We start from the raw sequence: 16,084 nt of genomic DNA on the forward strand, positions 1-16,084 counted from the left end.
TGTAGCAGAACTGTCATTCTAACCACATGAACGTATGCTATGAAAGCCGAGTGATTTTCATTTTTTTTATGCAATGGGTCTCACATTACTTTAAATATCGCTACAGTTTGTCCATATGGACACACAAAAGTCTATTTACTCCAAATGATATCCAGTATTTGTCTTGATATTGATGAGACAGCAGCCCAGCTGATTGCCCCCCCAGTCACTGTGCTTGTTTCCCTAGTCCATGAGTGGTCCTTTACAATGCCATTGTTAACCATCAGATTGTCTGCAGTCATTACTTATTCAGCCAGCCGTCGTGCCTTTTGTCCAAAACCATTCTACACTATGTCCCCAAGACCTTCTCCTGCCCGCTGTGGCCCATCTGCCCCCCTGTCTGACACATACTGCACGAGCCCTCCGTTTTTTTTCTCACACAAACACACACGCACAAAAGCGACCAGCTGTCCAGCTCTTATCCCATGGCAGTAAAAGGTGCAGGCCACAGAGAAAACCATTTGAGTATACCAAAAAAAAAAAAAGAAAAAAGAAAAGTGCTCCCTGCTCTCCAGCAGGTTTCATTTATCAAAGGCAGTTGAATTTGAAACGCGCAGTAAAGTCTTTGATATCACTTGAGCAAAGTCATTTACAGCGTATGCACAACATCAATACATTGCTGTGCAACGCTGCGCAGTGTGTAATCATCAACTTGGGCAGTGGAAAAATGTGGTAAATGTCCTTTCTGACACTTAAAAGCTAATTGTTTGGATGTAATTTATTCATTGAGAAAATCTGCACAAATACATGATCAAAATAACCATAAGTTTCTCTGTAAGACTCAGTGTTGATAGGTGTTCTAACGGGACATACTTTCTGATTCACATACTTGCTGACTTCAACACGGACACGGTGTCCTTTTATTGCTTTTTTGGTGACACTGCCAGGATAGCTGTAATATTTATTTAAGAAGGAAGTAAGAAGCCGTGCCAAGTAGGAGCTTAAAATAGACTGCAGTCATTGATGGAGGTTATAAATAGAGAGAAGGAAGAAGGGATGATCCTTTAGAGGGGTATTTATGGCGCCAGCACACTGCTATTTACTGGTGGCAGCCATGGATGCACTTATCAATAATAGCATAAAATCTCAAATACCACTGAATGCACCGTCACCTCCCTCATCCAATTTTGGAAAGATGCATCCAAAGTGAAATTAAATCACTTTTATGAGGGGATCAAAGGGATTACTCCAGAGGGCCTGCTATTCGTGGACACAGCAAATGCAAGAGTTGGATCACGTTTCAGTGTTGACATAACTCTGATTACAGTTTTTTTTCCATTTCCTTAAGTTTGATGTTGATTAGATACATGGATGAGGGTTTCAGAGGGTGAAATACACACTGATTACGCAGCAAAAAGAGATGGTTGAGTTTAGAAGACAAATGATTTAGAGATGCATCATATTTATATTGCACATAAATTATTAACAAACACAAATAATCCACATGTATTCGTTAGAGAAAAACAACTTTTTTACATTTTGTACCTGTTTCACTATACACTGATTGAACATGTCATTTTGCTCTTGCATTTCTTGTCCTTTTACAAAAATCTTTCATTTTGCGGTGGTAATGCAGTAAGTAGCAAAGATGTACTTTGAACACTTGCCTGATACAGGTGGAGAGCAGACCAGCTGACTCAGGGGCAGGAGGAGGGGCAGCCAGGCAGCCAGGCATACAGACAGCCTGGCTAGTTTGCTTACGGGGGTGCTGCTACTTTCTGAGCTGCTGCTCATACAGACAGCCAACCTGAACGGAGTGAACCTGCGACGCGAGCCTCCACAGCTGAGCCCCGGGCAGCTTCCAGCCATTCGTCTGCCTGGGAGTTCAGCCCAAGCAAGCTAACTAGCTGGCTTCATTTTTATTGACAGGAGCTACAAACTGTACTTTGGTGTAACCCTGGACGGCCGAATTAAATCACAGTACTGTAACTATTTGATTTAGGTGCATTTTAAAATGTCCATATTACCGTTCACTCCTCCAATTGTTAAGAGGCTACTAGGCTGGAAGAAAGGAGAGCAGAACGGGCAAGAGGAGAAATGGTGCGAAAAGGCTGTCAAAAGTCTTGTGAAGAAGTTGAAGAGGACGGGACAGTTAGACGAGTTGGAAAAAGCCATCACTACACAGAATGCCAATACAAAATGCTTGACTATACCCAGGTAAATAAAGAGAGCTTTAATTGACTCCCTCGTACAAGTTAGCTAAACAAGCAAGCTAGTACTCATGACAGTTAACGTTAGCCCGGTAGATCGCTAGCTAGCTGCTAATATTAGCAGTTAGTTGTTTTGTCCTTAAAGGTTTTTTTTTTCTACCAGAACTTGATGGAGCTTACTTAAGAGTTGCTGTACTAACTGAAAAGAGGAAAATTATGTGTGTTATGCAATAGGTTTTGACTGAACTGGGGGTTATTAGCCTTTGCTAGCACACTAAACCATTATTTCAGCGAATCTTGGCTAAAGTTAACACACTTTCAGATTAAAATCATGTAATTGTGTAAACATGTAACAGTCAGTTAATGATATGTATCGGCTTGAGATGCATATAATTATCAGCTGCGTTGTAGTTATAAGGTGCAATGCGTCTCAACCCGTAATTTAAGTCTGTATAATTTTGTTATTTTGAAATTTGACTCTGCATAGTGACTGTATGACCTGTGGACCGAAGATTACCTTAAAGTGCGAATTGTGTATTTGTGTGGGAATGATATGAACGGCACTAGTTAATGTTTCTGCAACGTCAAAGCAAATGGTCAGGATGTCTAAGCAAGTTTCACTGCTGAGAGGGTTGCTGCAGTCCATCAGCTGCTGCATAAACATGTCCACAGTTCAATATGTATGATACACAGGAGGAGTGATCTGGCAAAGCAGAACCCTGACTCACTGAGGATGTTTAGACTGGAGTGTGTGCACTCTGGGAAAGTTGTATTAAGGGTTCAGTTTGGGACTCCCCATATGGGAAACTGATACATCTAAGACAATAGTTTTCAGACATAAGAAGTGGATTCACTTAGTGTGATGCAGCACTGTAAAGACACAAGTTGTTTTCCTGCTGGTTTGAATTAATGAACTGAAGTGTGTATGCAGTTGGATGAGGTTTCTAAACCCATTCAGACCTGAGGCATCCTCTAATCATGGGAACTGATGTACCCCTATGTTGCATCAGGTCTTAATGAGCTTATTGACAATCTTCAGCCCAAGTTAACAATGAAAGTATAACAAGAAGAGAGCATATAAGCTAGGACTTTGACTGCCAGTGTGTCCCATAATGTCTGAATTGTGGATAATTGCATTTTTTACATAATTATTCATTTTGTTTATTACCCTTTAATGCTGACTTATGTCCTTTTAAGACATGTCCACATCTTTGTCCTGCTGGTCACAGCCAGTAGAAAAGGAACTCATTCACACCCTTCAGCACCCCCCCCCCCCCCCCCCCCCCACACACACACACACACACACATTTTTTTGCAAAGAATATTCAAACAGTGAATTTGTTGGCCAGATTGCTAACAAAACTGGAAGTCCCCCTTCATGGTATGTGTAGAGGTCAGAACATGGGTACTGGCCTACATTAAAAACTTATTCTCAGGTCTTAGGAATTTGCCCCAGGCCTTAGGGGGGCGTGGGCCACTGTTGTTGTTCAGTCTCTGTGGGTTTGTAGAGTAACTGCTGTCTTGTTAACTGTAAAGGCTGAGTTAAGCCTGGTTTATAGTCGGTAACGCAAGACGCAACGCAAGACGCAAGCGCAGTTAAAAGAAGTATAACTCAGCCTTTATACTTCTTTTAACTGCCCTTGCGCTTGCGTCTTGCGCGTATGTTAATGGCTCGAGACGTTTATACTTCATTTTGCTTTGTCGGCGCTTGCATGTGCTGCGTGGCGATTCACTGCCAGGAGAGTAGGTGGAGTAGCGGGTTTTTTCAATGACAAGCCTACTATGATGAAAGCAAATTCACCGCCAGGACCTCTTCGAGTGGATTCATGCTTCTTCTTCTTGTAAATAGCTGGTATTTTGTCAGATTTTCAACACCTTGGGGGTCTAAACGACTACTTTCTCGCCTGAAAATGTTTCAAATGTTGCTAAAGTTATATATTTACAGAGTTTATAGCTTAAGGGAAATCAGCTTTTCAGGCTGGCTGATTTGGGCTCGGACAGGAGTGAAGTGCACTGTGTGTAAACGCTCTGCATACTGTCAGATCGATGAGTATGCCGTTTTCAAGTAGTAGGCGGTTTCGAACACAGCCAGTGGCTTGTGCTTGCGTCTTGCGTAAAGTTTAGAAAATTGAGGTGACACACGCAAGCACGCAAGGGGGGGCTTGCAACCGCGCAAGGGCTTGCGTTGCGTCTTGCGTTGCGTCTTGCATTGCCGACTATAAACCAGGCTTAACTGTACATTTTCCATTTTGCACATCGGTGGACCTACATTTTGCTGTACTTTCATCACCCTTTTGGCAGCTAAGAGAGTTCTGCACGTTGACCATCAATTCTAAGACTGTTACTTTCTGTTTTATTAGTGTCTTATTTTTTTTGTAGACTAGTTGTAAAATTTGTGATGGACACTAGGTATGTGGCTGATGTATAAGGTAAAACTGGTAGAACGGGTGCTATTGTTCCAATGCTGGAATATCAACTGTTAATTATGCCATATAATGGAGACTATGTAGTTAATAGATGGGGCCACATAGAACCAGTGCAATCGGTGCTTTTTTTCTTATAAATTTCAGATTTCTAAGATAAGTTTTTATTATCCCTTACTGTACAAACAAAAGCTTGACCCTGAAATTCTATATGTACACAGGTGCCTATTTATATTAAACTGTATTGATGGAAGTGGCCATTGTAATTTTTGTTCTGTGACAGGAGGATCTGCATGTGTGTCAGTTTGCCTGTAAATCTCTGGTTGACAATTGTTTTCTCTTCTGCTGAATAGAAAGGTTGCCTTAGTCCAGTCATGTGTGAGATTGACAAACCAGTGACAGCACATAGCCCAGGCAAAACTACGAAGAGGCATGGGAATGCTGACCTTAGCTTACCCTGTAAACCATCCGGGTTCAAGAAGATGAGCCTTAACCTACTTCTTTTGCTGTGGTCACAAATGTACTGTCATCTGAAAGCTTAGAATTGCTCGAATATAAGGTGGGCTGGATGTTCTGTGGTGTGTTTGCAGCTTTTAATAGAAACTGGGTTACTGTCTAATTGGATATTTGGCCCATGAGTCTACACTTAAGTCAAAATAAAATCTAATAGCTTTGTTAATGTTTTTATACAAGGAAACATATCTTTAAAACAGATAAGAGCAATGTATTTAAAAAAATAAATAAATAAAAAATAAAAAAATTGGCACAAAGAACATTCTTTTTTTATTATTTCCTTCTTTAAATGAATAAAGAAATGATCCTACAGAAAATAAATACCACTCAAAATTAGGGTTTCCAGATTAGTGGTTACCAGTGTTTACAACTTCTTACGGTGTGTTTTTTTTTTTTTTTACACCCTCAGAACTGTAATCATGAATTCTTACCTTTGTGTTTCCTGCAGTAATTTAGTAATTTGTTAGCTGTCGTCCTTGTTAGCATATTTTCTCAGTCACTAAGTTAACTATATCTTCTCTTTTTTGTTTTTCTTAAAAAGTCTTAAACCCAAGTCCTTTCTTACTGTTTGTATTCTTACACTTAATACCATCAGAGGGTGTCTGATTGGATGCTTCATTCATTAGCAACCAAAACCCATACATCCTTCGTCTTCCTTGACAAGAAGATCAAAGAATTGTGTATCAGAAGGTATTGGCACCTGACCTCTATACCATGAAAAGTCTGAAATGAGGAGAAAATCTATAGAGGGACTATGGCAGATTGTCTACTGTTTGAAACATACTTGTTGAAAATATTGATTTGTTTTTTTTCTTCTTTCAGGTCATTGGATGGACGTCTGCAGGTTTCCCATAGAAAAGGTCTTCCTCATGTGATCTACTGCCGCCTGTGGCGCTGGCCAGACCTGCAGTCTCATCATGAGCTGAGGGCTGTTGATCATTGTGAATTTGCCTTTCACACCAAGAAGGATGAAGTCTGTGTCAATCCCTATCACTACCAGAGGGTGGAGACACCAAGTGAGTAGTTGATTGCTACACAACACAAATTAGCCAAAACTTTCAACAAGCCGCGTATTGAATTGAAGTGGTGTTGTGTGTCTCTAGTTTTGCCTCCTGTCTTAGTGCCACGTCACACAGATATTCCTGCTGAGTTCCCACCACTGGATGACTATAGCCCATCCATCCCTGAAAACACCAATTTCCCTGCTGGCATTGAGCCACAGAGTAACTATATTCCTGGTGAGAAAAATTGGTCCTTTGTGGATTGTATGGTTGGGGGTTTGAATGCAATATGCAGTAACGTTGGAACCGTCTGATAATCTCTGAAATGAGCTTGACTGTAAGCATAAATGTCTATCTGGGTAAATACTGTTACTGTTTATTTATCCCCTTCAAATGTCATCTGTCATAACATGTTTAATGATGTCTGATAAGCTGTTTTTGTTGTTGCCATAGCCATAAAAAAGCTGTCTTATTTGTTGAGAATATGTCAGTTGGTGGGGTTTAAACGTTGTACTGATAATTTGAAGTGTGAGCATATTCTTTGTATTTGTATATTACAGAAACTCCCCCACCAGGGTATCTGAGTGAGGATGGTGAGACAAATGATCACCAGCTCAGCCACAGCATGGACACAAGTGAGTCATAACTCTACACGCCACCATCTTACTGCACTCATGAACCCTCTAATGCCACTCTTTTTCAGGTTCACCCAGCCTGTCGCCCAATCCTGTGTCGCCCACAGACAATAATCTTGGTAAGCGAAATCAAGCATTTCTTTCATTATGCGCACTCGTCCAATCAGTAACAATAGCACGAGACGAGGCACATGTAATCAATTTACAAATATCCACAAGTCGTTTTTTTTTTTTTTTTCTAAAAAGATAAACTGAGTAACATTAGGATTTGTTCTCAAATTTAGGAAATGATCGAGAACAAATAAAGAAAATAGTTCATCCCACGATGCAGCAAAGTGTTGATTGTTTTCAACTATTTATTTATTTATCTATTTATGTTTTTTGGATGAACTTACTATTTCTTTCCTGGTTACTATCTTTCACACCAAAGACCTATTTTTTTTCTACCTGTTCTTCTTTGGAAAAACAGATCAACTCTCCTGGTACCTTAATGCTGGGCATGTCCCACAGCTGCAAACCTCGTCCATTCTTTTACTCATTTGTGTAATGCAATTTATTTTTTCAAATTTTATCGAGGTTTTCAGAATTAAAGAATATTTCCTCTAATTAGAGTTACTCCTTATATTTATATTACACAGGATTTCATGAGAAGCGACAGAATTTCTTCACTTTTCTTTTCTCACTCATATTCACGTCCATGCCAGCTGCCTTGCTGCTTCCTGTCTTTTCCAGTCTCTGAGGACTGCGGGCAAGTCCGTAGCTCGCATTGGCTGCCGTTAAATTTGGAGCGCATTAAATGGTAATGGTAATTGGTAATGCATTGGTGCAAACTCTTCCTTCTCTGTGACTACAGAAGGGAGAGACGGCATCTTTCACAGAAGGTTTTGTTTAAAAGGTTCCTAGATGTCTGTTAGGTATTTCTGAAGAAAAGGTTATTAAAAATGTTGGAAATTTAGCTAAATCTAGTGACAGAAACACTAAATTGGCAACTTTTGCATTGTTTATTCACGGAACCCTGTATGTGTAAGGTTCATACCTTCAGTATGAACTGGCAGAGCAAGTCGCCATGAATTAGAATTTATTCAGGGAGTATCTTATTAACTCAGCTGGCTGGGGACACGAATCATCGATGTTAGACATAGTTTGTATGTCCACACGTTTACACAGATCGCTGTCCGTATGATTCCACTTCTTACGAGTAGTGTCGCAGAGACCTTGAGCAGAACGGAAGCGGTTTATTACTGACCACTGTTGTCGTGGTAGATTGAACCCGGGTTGGCAGATAGTGGGCTTAGTCACCATGGATGGGTTGACCACCAAGGCCGCCTGTCACAATTGTTTCCACCATGTGAGGATATCAAACGGGACTGGGTCACTCCACATTGGTGCTTGCTCCCCAGCTGGTGCCTACTAATTTCATCAGTAGATTGTTGCGCCTTTTGAATTTATCGAGCGTCTTTGTAATATGAGCTCGGTATGTCAACGTACGATCCAATGCAACTCCAAGATATATTGGGATAGGGACATGCTTGAGCTTCTGAAGCACAGAGTGTACCATGTGTACCGTAGCTGTGAAAGTTGGATCATACATTCAGGACAAGTTCTGGAGTCTCTTCAGCATCATCCCAAAGCAGCTGACCCCGCTCGACCTGATAACCCTGATTACCGTACAGCTAGATACCTTTACCCTACAGGAAGTACATCTATTCCTGTTGTAAGAAATGTTTCGTATGAAACAATCCCTTTTCCTGCTAGGAAATTATAAAGTTTCTCAGTTGCTCTGCATAACTCTCCCTTCTTCTTTTATTCTTTGGTTGTAGACATTGCAACTCACCAGCATGTTAGCAGAACATTTTAATTGAATGTGTTGTTATGCAAATCCAGAATATAAGATTAAAATATGTAGAGATGGGTGTGTGAGGCGGATGAGCATTAATACAAGTGAGTGAACATCGTCTGATAGGCTCAGCTTCAGGGCAGTAAGAGAGTAAGAACGGTGTGAGTGGAGCTTCTGTCCATGTCTGTGTAAAGGACATCTACAGATAACTCAACAGAATGCAAATATTTAGCTGCCAGGTTATTTGATCTATGTGGAAAGTCACCAGGATGTATGTAATGTAAAAGAAAGGAGGAAGCCCCCCCCCCATATCACATAGTACAGCTTTTTCTCATAGTATAACACACGTCTTGCCTTTTCAGTTACTAGCTGTAACCACAAGGGTTGAGGAGAATATATATTTAAAGAGAAATAAAACGGAACGTTAGCATTTTGGATCTTCTAAAACAAAACAGTTTAACCTTAATGTCTCTGCACCAATCTAGGCTTTCAATCTGTGACGTACTGTGAATCAGCCTTCTGGTGCTCCATCTCCTACTATGAGCTCAACCAGCGTGTCGGAGAGACCTTCCATGCATCCCAGCCCTCCCTTACAGTAGATGGATTCACAGACCCCTCCAACTCTGAACGCTTCTGCCTCGGCTTGCTGTCCAACGTCAACCGCAACTCAGCTGTGGAACTTACTCGCAGACACATAGGTACTCATTGTGTTTCAAATGGATGACATAACCCCTAATTTAATCAGCCTTTTATATTTAGGCTTGACTTAATTAGCAGATCGTGTGTTGTGGTACAACCATTTCTGTTCTCTTTGCAGGACGGGGTGTGAGGTTGTACTACATTGGGGGGGAGGTGTTTGCAGAGTGTCTTAGTGACAGTGCCATCTTTGTACAAAGTCCAAACTGCAACCAGCGCTATGGTTGGCATCCTGCCACTGTGTGCAAAATACCTCCAGGTCAGTGTGAGATTGATGCACACAAACATCCCAACTAATCAGAGGTAGCACGGCTATAGCATAACTGAGTTCTAATTAACCACAGACGCCGACATCTTTTTGTTTTTTCTGCTCTAGTAAGTTTAATAATGAGTAACTTTTTAGGTTGCAACCTGAAGATTTTCAACAACCAGGAGTTTGCCGCCCTCCTCGCCCAGTCTGTCAACCAGGGTTTTGAGGCCGTCTACCAGCTCACCAGGATGTGTACCATTCGCATGAGTTTTGTGAAGGGTTGGGGAGCAGAATACAGGTAAATATTCGATGAAAACTTCAGCTTAAGGAACTCTATTTGACATTTACGTATCATTGACTGTTTAAGGCTTTAATATAAAGATTTGTTGCTACAATACATTTGCAATAAGGTGTTTGGTAATTATAGAGATGGTAGAGTGGTTAAAACCCATTCCTTTGTCTTAAGTGTCAGAGTACTGAATTTTATTGGTAGATACTTATCAGATGTTGGACGATGTTCAAAGTAACATTGAACTACCCGGCAGCATTCTCCTTTAGTCACCTGGGTTGTTTTTTTTTTGTCCAAGTTTCCAGAACACATTTTTTGTGGATGCTTGACGTCTCGTATCCAGTAAACTCTGGAAATGAGAAAAACGTGCATATATTCAGTCTTCATTTTTTCAGTGAGGGAGACATAAATGTAATTTCAAGGATTGCTTACCGTGTAAATTAATTTTGGAACAGAAATGATACCAGACAAGTCATTTAAAACTGTGTTTCTCGTATATCCTCGGTCATACCTGGAGGGGATGTTTAAACGCAATCTGGTTGTTGTGCTGAAGAGCCTTGTTAAGACTCAGGAGGGTGATGGGGGAGGGTGCAACTGTGAGTTGGAAACAGAGGAGGAAGAATGTAGCTGGCATGCAGTGATGCAGGGGACAAGGAGTGGGAGGGTGAACATATTTCGGACTCTCTTTGCAAAGGGGATTCCCAGTGGACTTTGAGTGCGTGTTGTATTTCTGGCACCAAACACCTTGGAGGAAAACATCTAGTAAAGACTTGAATGACTTCAGAAATAGCCTGCAGAGTTGGCCTTACTGTTGGTGCCTATATCATTGAAGTTACTCGGAGGACTGTATCTTTACATCGACTACAATCGCATTAACTCGTGTCTCACAGTGACTTCATGTGTTTAACGCCATGACGTGGTATAAACAAAGCTATCAGCAATGTCAGACTATGTTCCTTCTGTCCTTTTCTGTATCATACAGACGGCAGACGGTGACCAGCACCCCCTGCTGGATAGAGCTACATCTTAACGGTCCTTTGCAGTGGCTCGACAAGGTCCTCACACAGATGGGCTCTCCCAGCATCCACTGTTCAAGTGTGTCTTGAGAGGAGCAGTTTTACCCAAACAACTGACAGCAAACCACATAGGAAAATATTTCCCTGTGATAAGGAAAGAGACACCATTCAACACATGATTAAAGCAACCTTCTCCTGTGATGTACCGACAGTTGCATCACATGTATAAAACTTTTGTTAGTATCATTTAGTGTCTCCATCTGATAGTTTTAGTAGGATTTGCCCATTTAGTTTTAAGGTGCAAAACAGCCACATTGAATTTTATTTTTTAAAGGATTCTGGTGATAAAATAAATCTTATTTATGACTCATTCAAACATTATATCCACCCTTACAATGTGGCTATTTTGTCTCAGAAGAAATGAGAAAGTTTTGTTTGCGAAGTTGAAGTTCTAGCTTCAGCTCAACTATCTTCTACAAGTTTCTAGACATTTTTGATTCTATGAATTAACAAAGATTACAAATATGCATCCATAATTGGAGTTTCAGTGTCCAAGTACCACTCTGTGCTCACGAGTCGTGAGGCTTATTTAACAATTGAACCTTGAAAAAGCAAGAAATTATTTAACAGAATATATTTAATATTTCAAGTACAGAGTACGTTTCCCATTTTGAATTTGAATTATTATTATGAATTATTTGCATCAGGAAAAGCATCAATGATGTAATCGATCAATGGACTAGTATTCTATGTCAAGGGGGAAAAAAAGAAAAAAAAATATGAAAGCATCATTGTTTCTGTAAAACAACCCTTTTATGAAAACTATTTTCTTCAGTGAAAGAGACATTTTATAAGTTATTTTTGCATATTGTCCAGCATGGGAATATATTTTTTATTATCGTCTGAAGATGATTGTACATAAATATTTATAGCTTGTAATTTCACCTCGACGTATTGTTTGAAATGGCGTGACGACTGGCATGGGGCGGAGTCACAATAACATTTAGCTTTAGTCACCTAAAGCCTGGCCTGCTTGAGCACAAATGTTTCCAAACCGAATCGGGTGCTGGTTCTACAGTGTGAAACACGGGGACACCCGATCAGCTATTACTTCATTTATATTTAGAGTGGTATAATGATTGCTATCAATTTGATAAGGGGTATGTTGACCAAGGCTGTGGTTCATCCATTAGTGGGATGTGGTGTGAAAGCAAAAAAAAAATAAAATAAAAATGCAGCTTTTCTTTCTCATTACTAACAGTTAACCTACGGTGCACCATGCTCTGTGTGGGCACTTCCATTTTACCGTGTGAACCAATGTAAAGCTTTAGTTGTAGTAGTAATTTGCCTGTCCAATAAACACTGTTTAATACATGCACATTGTTCAGTAGAAGGCATATGTAACATGCTTGCTGTGCTTGGTCACCGTCTCCGATGCAACATGGTTAATCCTGAACTTGCAGTACACCCGACTGAGGCACCGTGTCATCTTTAACAGTTACACGGCGCATTAGGTCGTTGGCAGATCTGTACGAGTTCTTGTGTTCCACGATATTCGTTGTTTTCCTGTGCAGTCTTACATGTTGTTGTTTTTTTCCTGATATGTTCCCAAATGACCATCATTCTAAATGTGAAATTTTAATAAATTGAAACGGAAACAAAAAAAACCCCACTGTTATTAAGTGACCAGAATTAAACCACTGCACAGAAACGCAAACTGATACCATCATCACATTACTAACCACCACAGCTGATAACCCCTCGCTCAACTTCTTAGACTGAAGTTTATGGTCATATCTATTAGAATGAAACATGGTTTTGAAAGTATTTTTCAGCTCCTGCACTGACAAAATATGACAGATACACTCCATGCAGCAAAATGTCTTAACTTGTCATTTTAATTATTGCGGAGGCATTCTGATTCAGCAGCAGTACACCTCTTATTTGATTGGAATAAGTTGAGCAGTATGCATCCATGTAATGGGACAGTATTCACAATAAATACACTGAACTCACTAAAAAGCCAAAAAACAGATCAAATTACATTGTTCTAAGTTGATTTAACTGAATGTGCATTAAATCTCTTACAACTCGTCAAAGGATAAGGCACATATGTAACAAAAATACACATGTCCACTCTACCTAAAGACAAATATCAGTAAGTCCACATGAATTTATTTTCCACCTACATTTCACCATCATGTACTAAGGTTCGCTGGGGGCTAAAGTATAGTGAGGAGGGGTCGGGGTCCCTGGGGAGATGACTGGGAATCATGGCCACTCGCTGGCTTCTCCTCTAAACAGGATATCCATTTTTTATTTTTAAATACACTGATCATTTAATTGTAACAATCAAAAGTTTCTAAGAATCACTATGCCTACAGTACCATCTGTAAGCATCTCCACTTTCCAAGCCCAAGCAGGACGTCAATGGGCGCCGAGTCTTGTGCGAGCCCCGGGAAAGGCAGGAGGATCAGGAGGAAGGAGACCGAGCCACGGGCAGCTGCTTTTAGCTTTCCTCACCCGACGATAACCCATCTATCTCATCGTCATCGCCACCAATGGCCATCCAAAATGCTTTAGCCACCTGAAGAGTAGATTTAGAGTCAATTTTGTTTTTTTCCCCACTGAAAGATACTATAGCTCCAAATGATTTGATGAAAAAGAATAATATAGCCGCTTACCTTTTCTGCATGCACTTTCCTCTGATCATGTGGCAATGAAGAAGCTTTATCTTCAAGATAGGGAAAACAAACAAACAAAAAAAGTATATCAAAGATGACCAAATCACACCAGCCATGCGTGAGATCGGGTCCACAAATATTTGACTTCTTCACCAATAAAAAAAAAAAAACAACAGAAATTAATTTTAAACCTCAGTAAGTTAAGCGATTCCTTTTCAGCTCCCAATTACCTTTCATCTCCTTTAATTTGTTGAAGAGGCGCTCAAAATTATCCACATCTGCATCTCCAGCCGTGAGATTGGCGAGCTCCTGAATATCTAAATCAGTCATAGCGTCTGCAGAGATCAAAACAATATCCGGCGTATGTGTACGCACATGACTAGATGTGCCAGAGGTAGGATATACCTCTGAGTTTGATGAAAACTTCATGGAAAAGCATTTCTTCACAAAAAAAAAAGGCCAACAAAAAGATTAGCGACTTACCCACTACCGAGTCCGCCTGTGTGTCGGCACTTGTATTGTTTTCTGTCTCACTGGCCTCTTCATTGGTGCCCTCTGCTGGCAAGTTGGGGGACTGCCACAGAAAATGAGTCAGGTTTAGTCATCAAGAAGAAAAAAATATCCTAGTTAAAAGTGTATTTTAGTGAAAATTATGAGAAATTAAATCATCTTATCAAAATATAATCCCAAATATATACATACAAGATTTAAATTAAGAATAAATGGGTTGCAAAACAGAAAATAAAATCCACTCACCGGTGAATCCTGGCAGCTGCGTGGGTTGTTATGTCTTGAGGCCACTAAACTGCTCATTAGACCAAAACCTTGATTGTGACCTGTTAGATGGAGATACAAATTGCCACATTTCCTCCATATGCAGGGATTAAGCATAGAATCAGCCGATTATGTAACTAGATGTATCAACTCACCATCCTTCATCTCAACACTGGACCACACGTTAGCATTCAGAGCCTGAACAATTCTCTTTACCCCTGTGGATTCTGGGAAATCATCTAGAGAAGACAACAACAATAATGAGTTAAAAAAATTCAAATGTAACCGTGAATGATTTCTGCAATCTCACCATCCTCATCTGGCAGCTCCTGTGGATTGAGCTCCACAAGCTCAAATGCATGAGCCAAACACCACTGTTGCGCTTCATGTCTAGTGACACCTAGGACATAAAGCAAATGTCACATGCTCAATGAAACACAATGCAGAGGGTATGCACAATGCCAAAAAACACGAGTAAAGAGCTGTAACTAACCGTTTTCACAGACTCTATCGCACACTAGAATAAGCACCTCTGGCGCAAGATCTTCCACCACTGAAATCCAGGGATGTAGCTTTTCCAGCCCATCCTTCTGCAAACACCAAGCACACATCATGGAAGACGTAAGTGCATCACAGGATAGCTGCTGTGTTTTCCTAAATTAATCACAATTCTTAATTTACCTACCACTTTACTGTCAAAGTATGCGATGAAAGCCTGCATGGACTGGGCAATCTCTGATGACATTTGAAAAGTGCTTGGTACAGCACACAGACTGACATCTGCTGTATAATATTTGTTGTTTATGGTCCAAGGATACCAGACTACCGTTTCCTCCCGCTTGGTCGGTGGGGGCAAAATCTCAGGATTGAGGATTTCTGTGGACAAAACATATGCATTATCGTGAAAGCAAAGACATAAAGCTAAATCAATCCATTTGTTTTGACGGTGACAGTGTTAATCAAAGAAAGTAAAGCATTTGACTTATCTGACAAACTTGGGAAATTGGCTTTTAGCATGTTTTATTAACACGTAGAAACTTTCAACTGTCGTTCGCTGTGCTAAAATAAGTTAGCTTTGTTTGACGTTAGCTTCCCTGATAATAATACACATTGTCCCTTATATGACTTACGCTTTATCAGCTCTACTTCTTTAAACTCGTTGTCACAGCTAGTGACAAGCACACATGGAAGAATCGTATCTGTGTTTTCCTCTGTCGCTGACATTGTTATTTTTTTTTATCTAGGGAAAGCTTTTTCCAGCTGCTAGCTTACCCTGCCGCTAACCAACTTTGATTACCTTTCAACTCTGACAGAACTTCCGCTGAACGGTCTCTTCCGCTGTAGCTTTAAACTGAGAAAACGGGCTCAGACTAGATTAATAACGTCTTTCAATACATATTTTTGCGTTCTTATTAAATTGTATGTTCAAAATATTGTAGAATATGTTAAAAAAAATAATACAGAATATATGCTCTTTCGGTGAACGTTTCACGAAGAGAACTTGGGGGAATTCAGCCCTTAGTGTGATCTTGTGGGCCAAATTGTACATAGTAGAACAATTTAATTGGAATAATTTGCAGGGTTTTAAAATACCATAAAGATAGGGATAAGTTAAGGAATTTTGCTGTGTTACCAGTAAAAAAAAAAAATTGTCCGTTGTGTAACGATGTGAAGAGGAGTGGCTGCCTGAGAGTCCTCCTTCGGGTAAAATAAGCCCAACTACCATCTCATCGTCATGGTTACAAGAACTGTTTCGAGAGTTTTCGTTGCTAACTCG

General features: G+C 40.2%; 2 protein-coding genes across 4 annotated transcripts; one reads left to right on the forward strand and one right to left on the reverse strand.

Moving 5' to 3' along the window:
* The first annotated feature begins 1,681 nt into the window (after positions 1–1,681).
* smad3b (SMAD family member 3b) lies at positions 1,682–12,904 on the forward strand. 2 transcript variants are annotated; one of them, XM_075469952.1, is made up of 9 exons: positions 1,682–2,196; positions 5,948–6,141; positions 6,229–6,363; positions 6,687–6,761; positions 6,830–6,880; positions 9,084–9,296; positions 9,416–9,553; positions 9,698–9,842; positions 10,816–12,900. In XM_075469952.1, the coding sequence occupies exons 1-9, from the start codon at positions 1,994–1,996 to the stop codon at positions 10,937–10,939; spliced, it is 1,278 nt and encodes a 425-aa protein (XP_075326067.1). In that variant the 5' UTR covers positions 1,682–1,993; the 3' UTR covers positions 10,940–12,900. The 2 variants fall into 2 exon arrangements, with proteins under 2 accessions (XP_075326067.1, XP_075326068.1); XM_075469953.1 differs by lacking the exon at positions 1,682–2,196 and adding an exon at positions 5,721–5,815 and having other exon boundaries at positions 10,816–12,904.
* Positions 12,730–15,614, reverse strand: aagab (alpha and gamma adaptin binding protein). 2 transcript variants are annotated; one of them, XM_075469955.1, is made up of 10 exons: positions 15,438–15,614; positions 14,993–15,183; positions 14,801–14,897; positions 14,618–14,707; positions 14,463–14,546; positions 14,290–14,369; positions 14,017–14,107; positions 13,764–13,850; positions 13,534–13,583; positions 12,730–13,436 (listed from the first exon to the last, which is right to left on the reverse strand). In XM_075469955.1, exons 1-10 carry the CDS (start codon positions 15,529–15,531, stop codon positions 13,359–13,361), a joined length of 942 nt encoding a protein of 313 aa, XP_075326070.1. In that variant the 5' UTR covers positions 15,532–15,614; the 3' UTR covers positions 12,730–13,358. The 2 variants fall into 2 exon arrangements, with proteins under 2 accessions (XP_075326070.1, XP_075326069.1); XM_075469954.1 differs by having other exon boundaries at positions 13,764–13,868.
* Between the last annotated feature and the right edge of the window lie 470 nt (positions 15,615–16,084).

This window comes from Odontesthes bonariensis, chromosome 7, assembly GCF_027942865.1.
Source record: "Odontesthes bonariensis isolate fOdoBon6 chromosome 7, fOdoBon6.hap1, whole genome shotgun sequence".
Classification (NCBI taxonomy): domain Eukaryota; kingdom Metazoa; phylum Chordata; class Actinopteri; order Atheriniformes; family Atherinopsidae; genus Odontesthes; species Odontesthes bonariensis.

What these genes read in the sequence shown, in the direction of transcription:
- smad3b (XM_075469952.1), top strand. Translation starts at nt 1,994, where the DNA reads ATGTCCATATTACCGTTCACTCCTCCAATTGTTAAGAGGCTACTAGGC. An exon ending in CAGCCACAGCATGGACACAA is followed by an intron (nt 6,762 to 6,829) that starts GTGAGTCATAAC and finishes ACTCTTTTTCAG; the next exon opens with GTTCACCCAGCCTGTCGCCC. An exon ending in TGTGTGCAAAATACCTCCAG is followed by an intron (nt 9,554 to 9,697) that starts GTCAGTGTGAGA and finishes GTAACTTTTTAG; the next exon opens with GTTGCAACCTGAAGATTTTC.
- aagab (XM_075469954.1), bottom strand. Translation starts at nt 15,531, where the DNA reads ATGTCAGCGACAGAGGAAAACACAGATACGATTCTTCCATGTGTGCTT. An exon ending in AGAAGTAGAGCTGATAAAGC is followed by an intron (nt 15,184 to 15,437) that starts GTAAGTCATATA and finishes TTTTGTCCACAG; the next exon opens with AAATCCTCAATCCTGAGATT. An exon ending in CATACTTTGACAGTAAAGTG is followed by an intron (nt 14,898 to 14,992) that starts GTAGGTAAATTA and finishes TGGTGTTTGCAG; the next exon opens with AAGGATGGGCTGGAAAAGCT.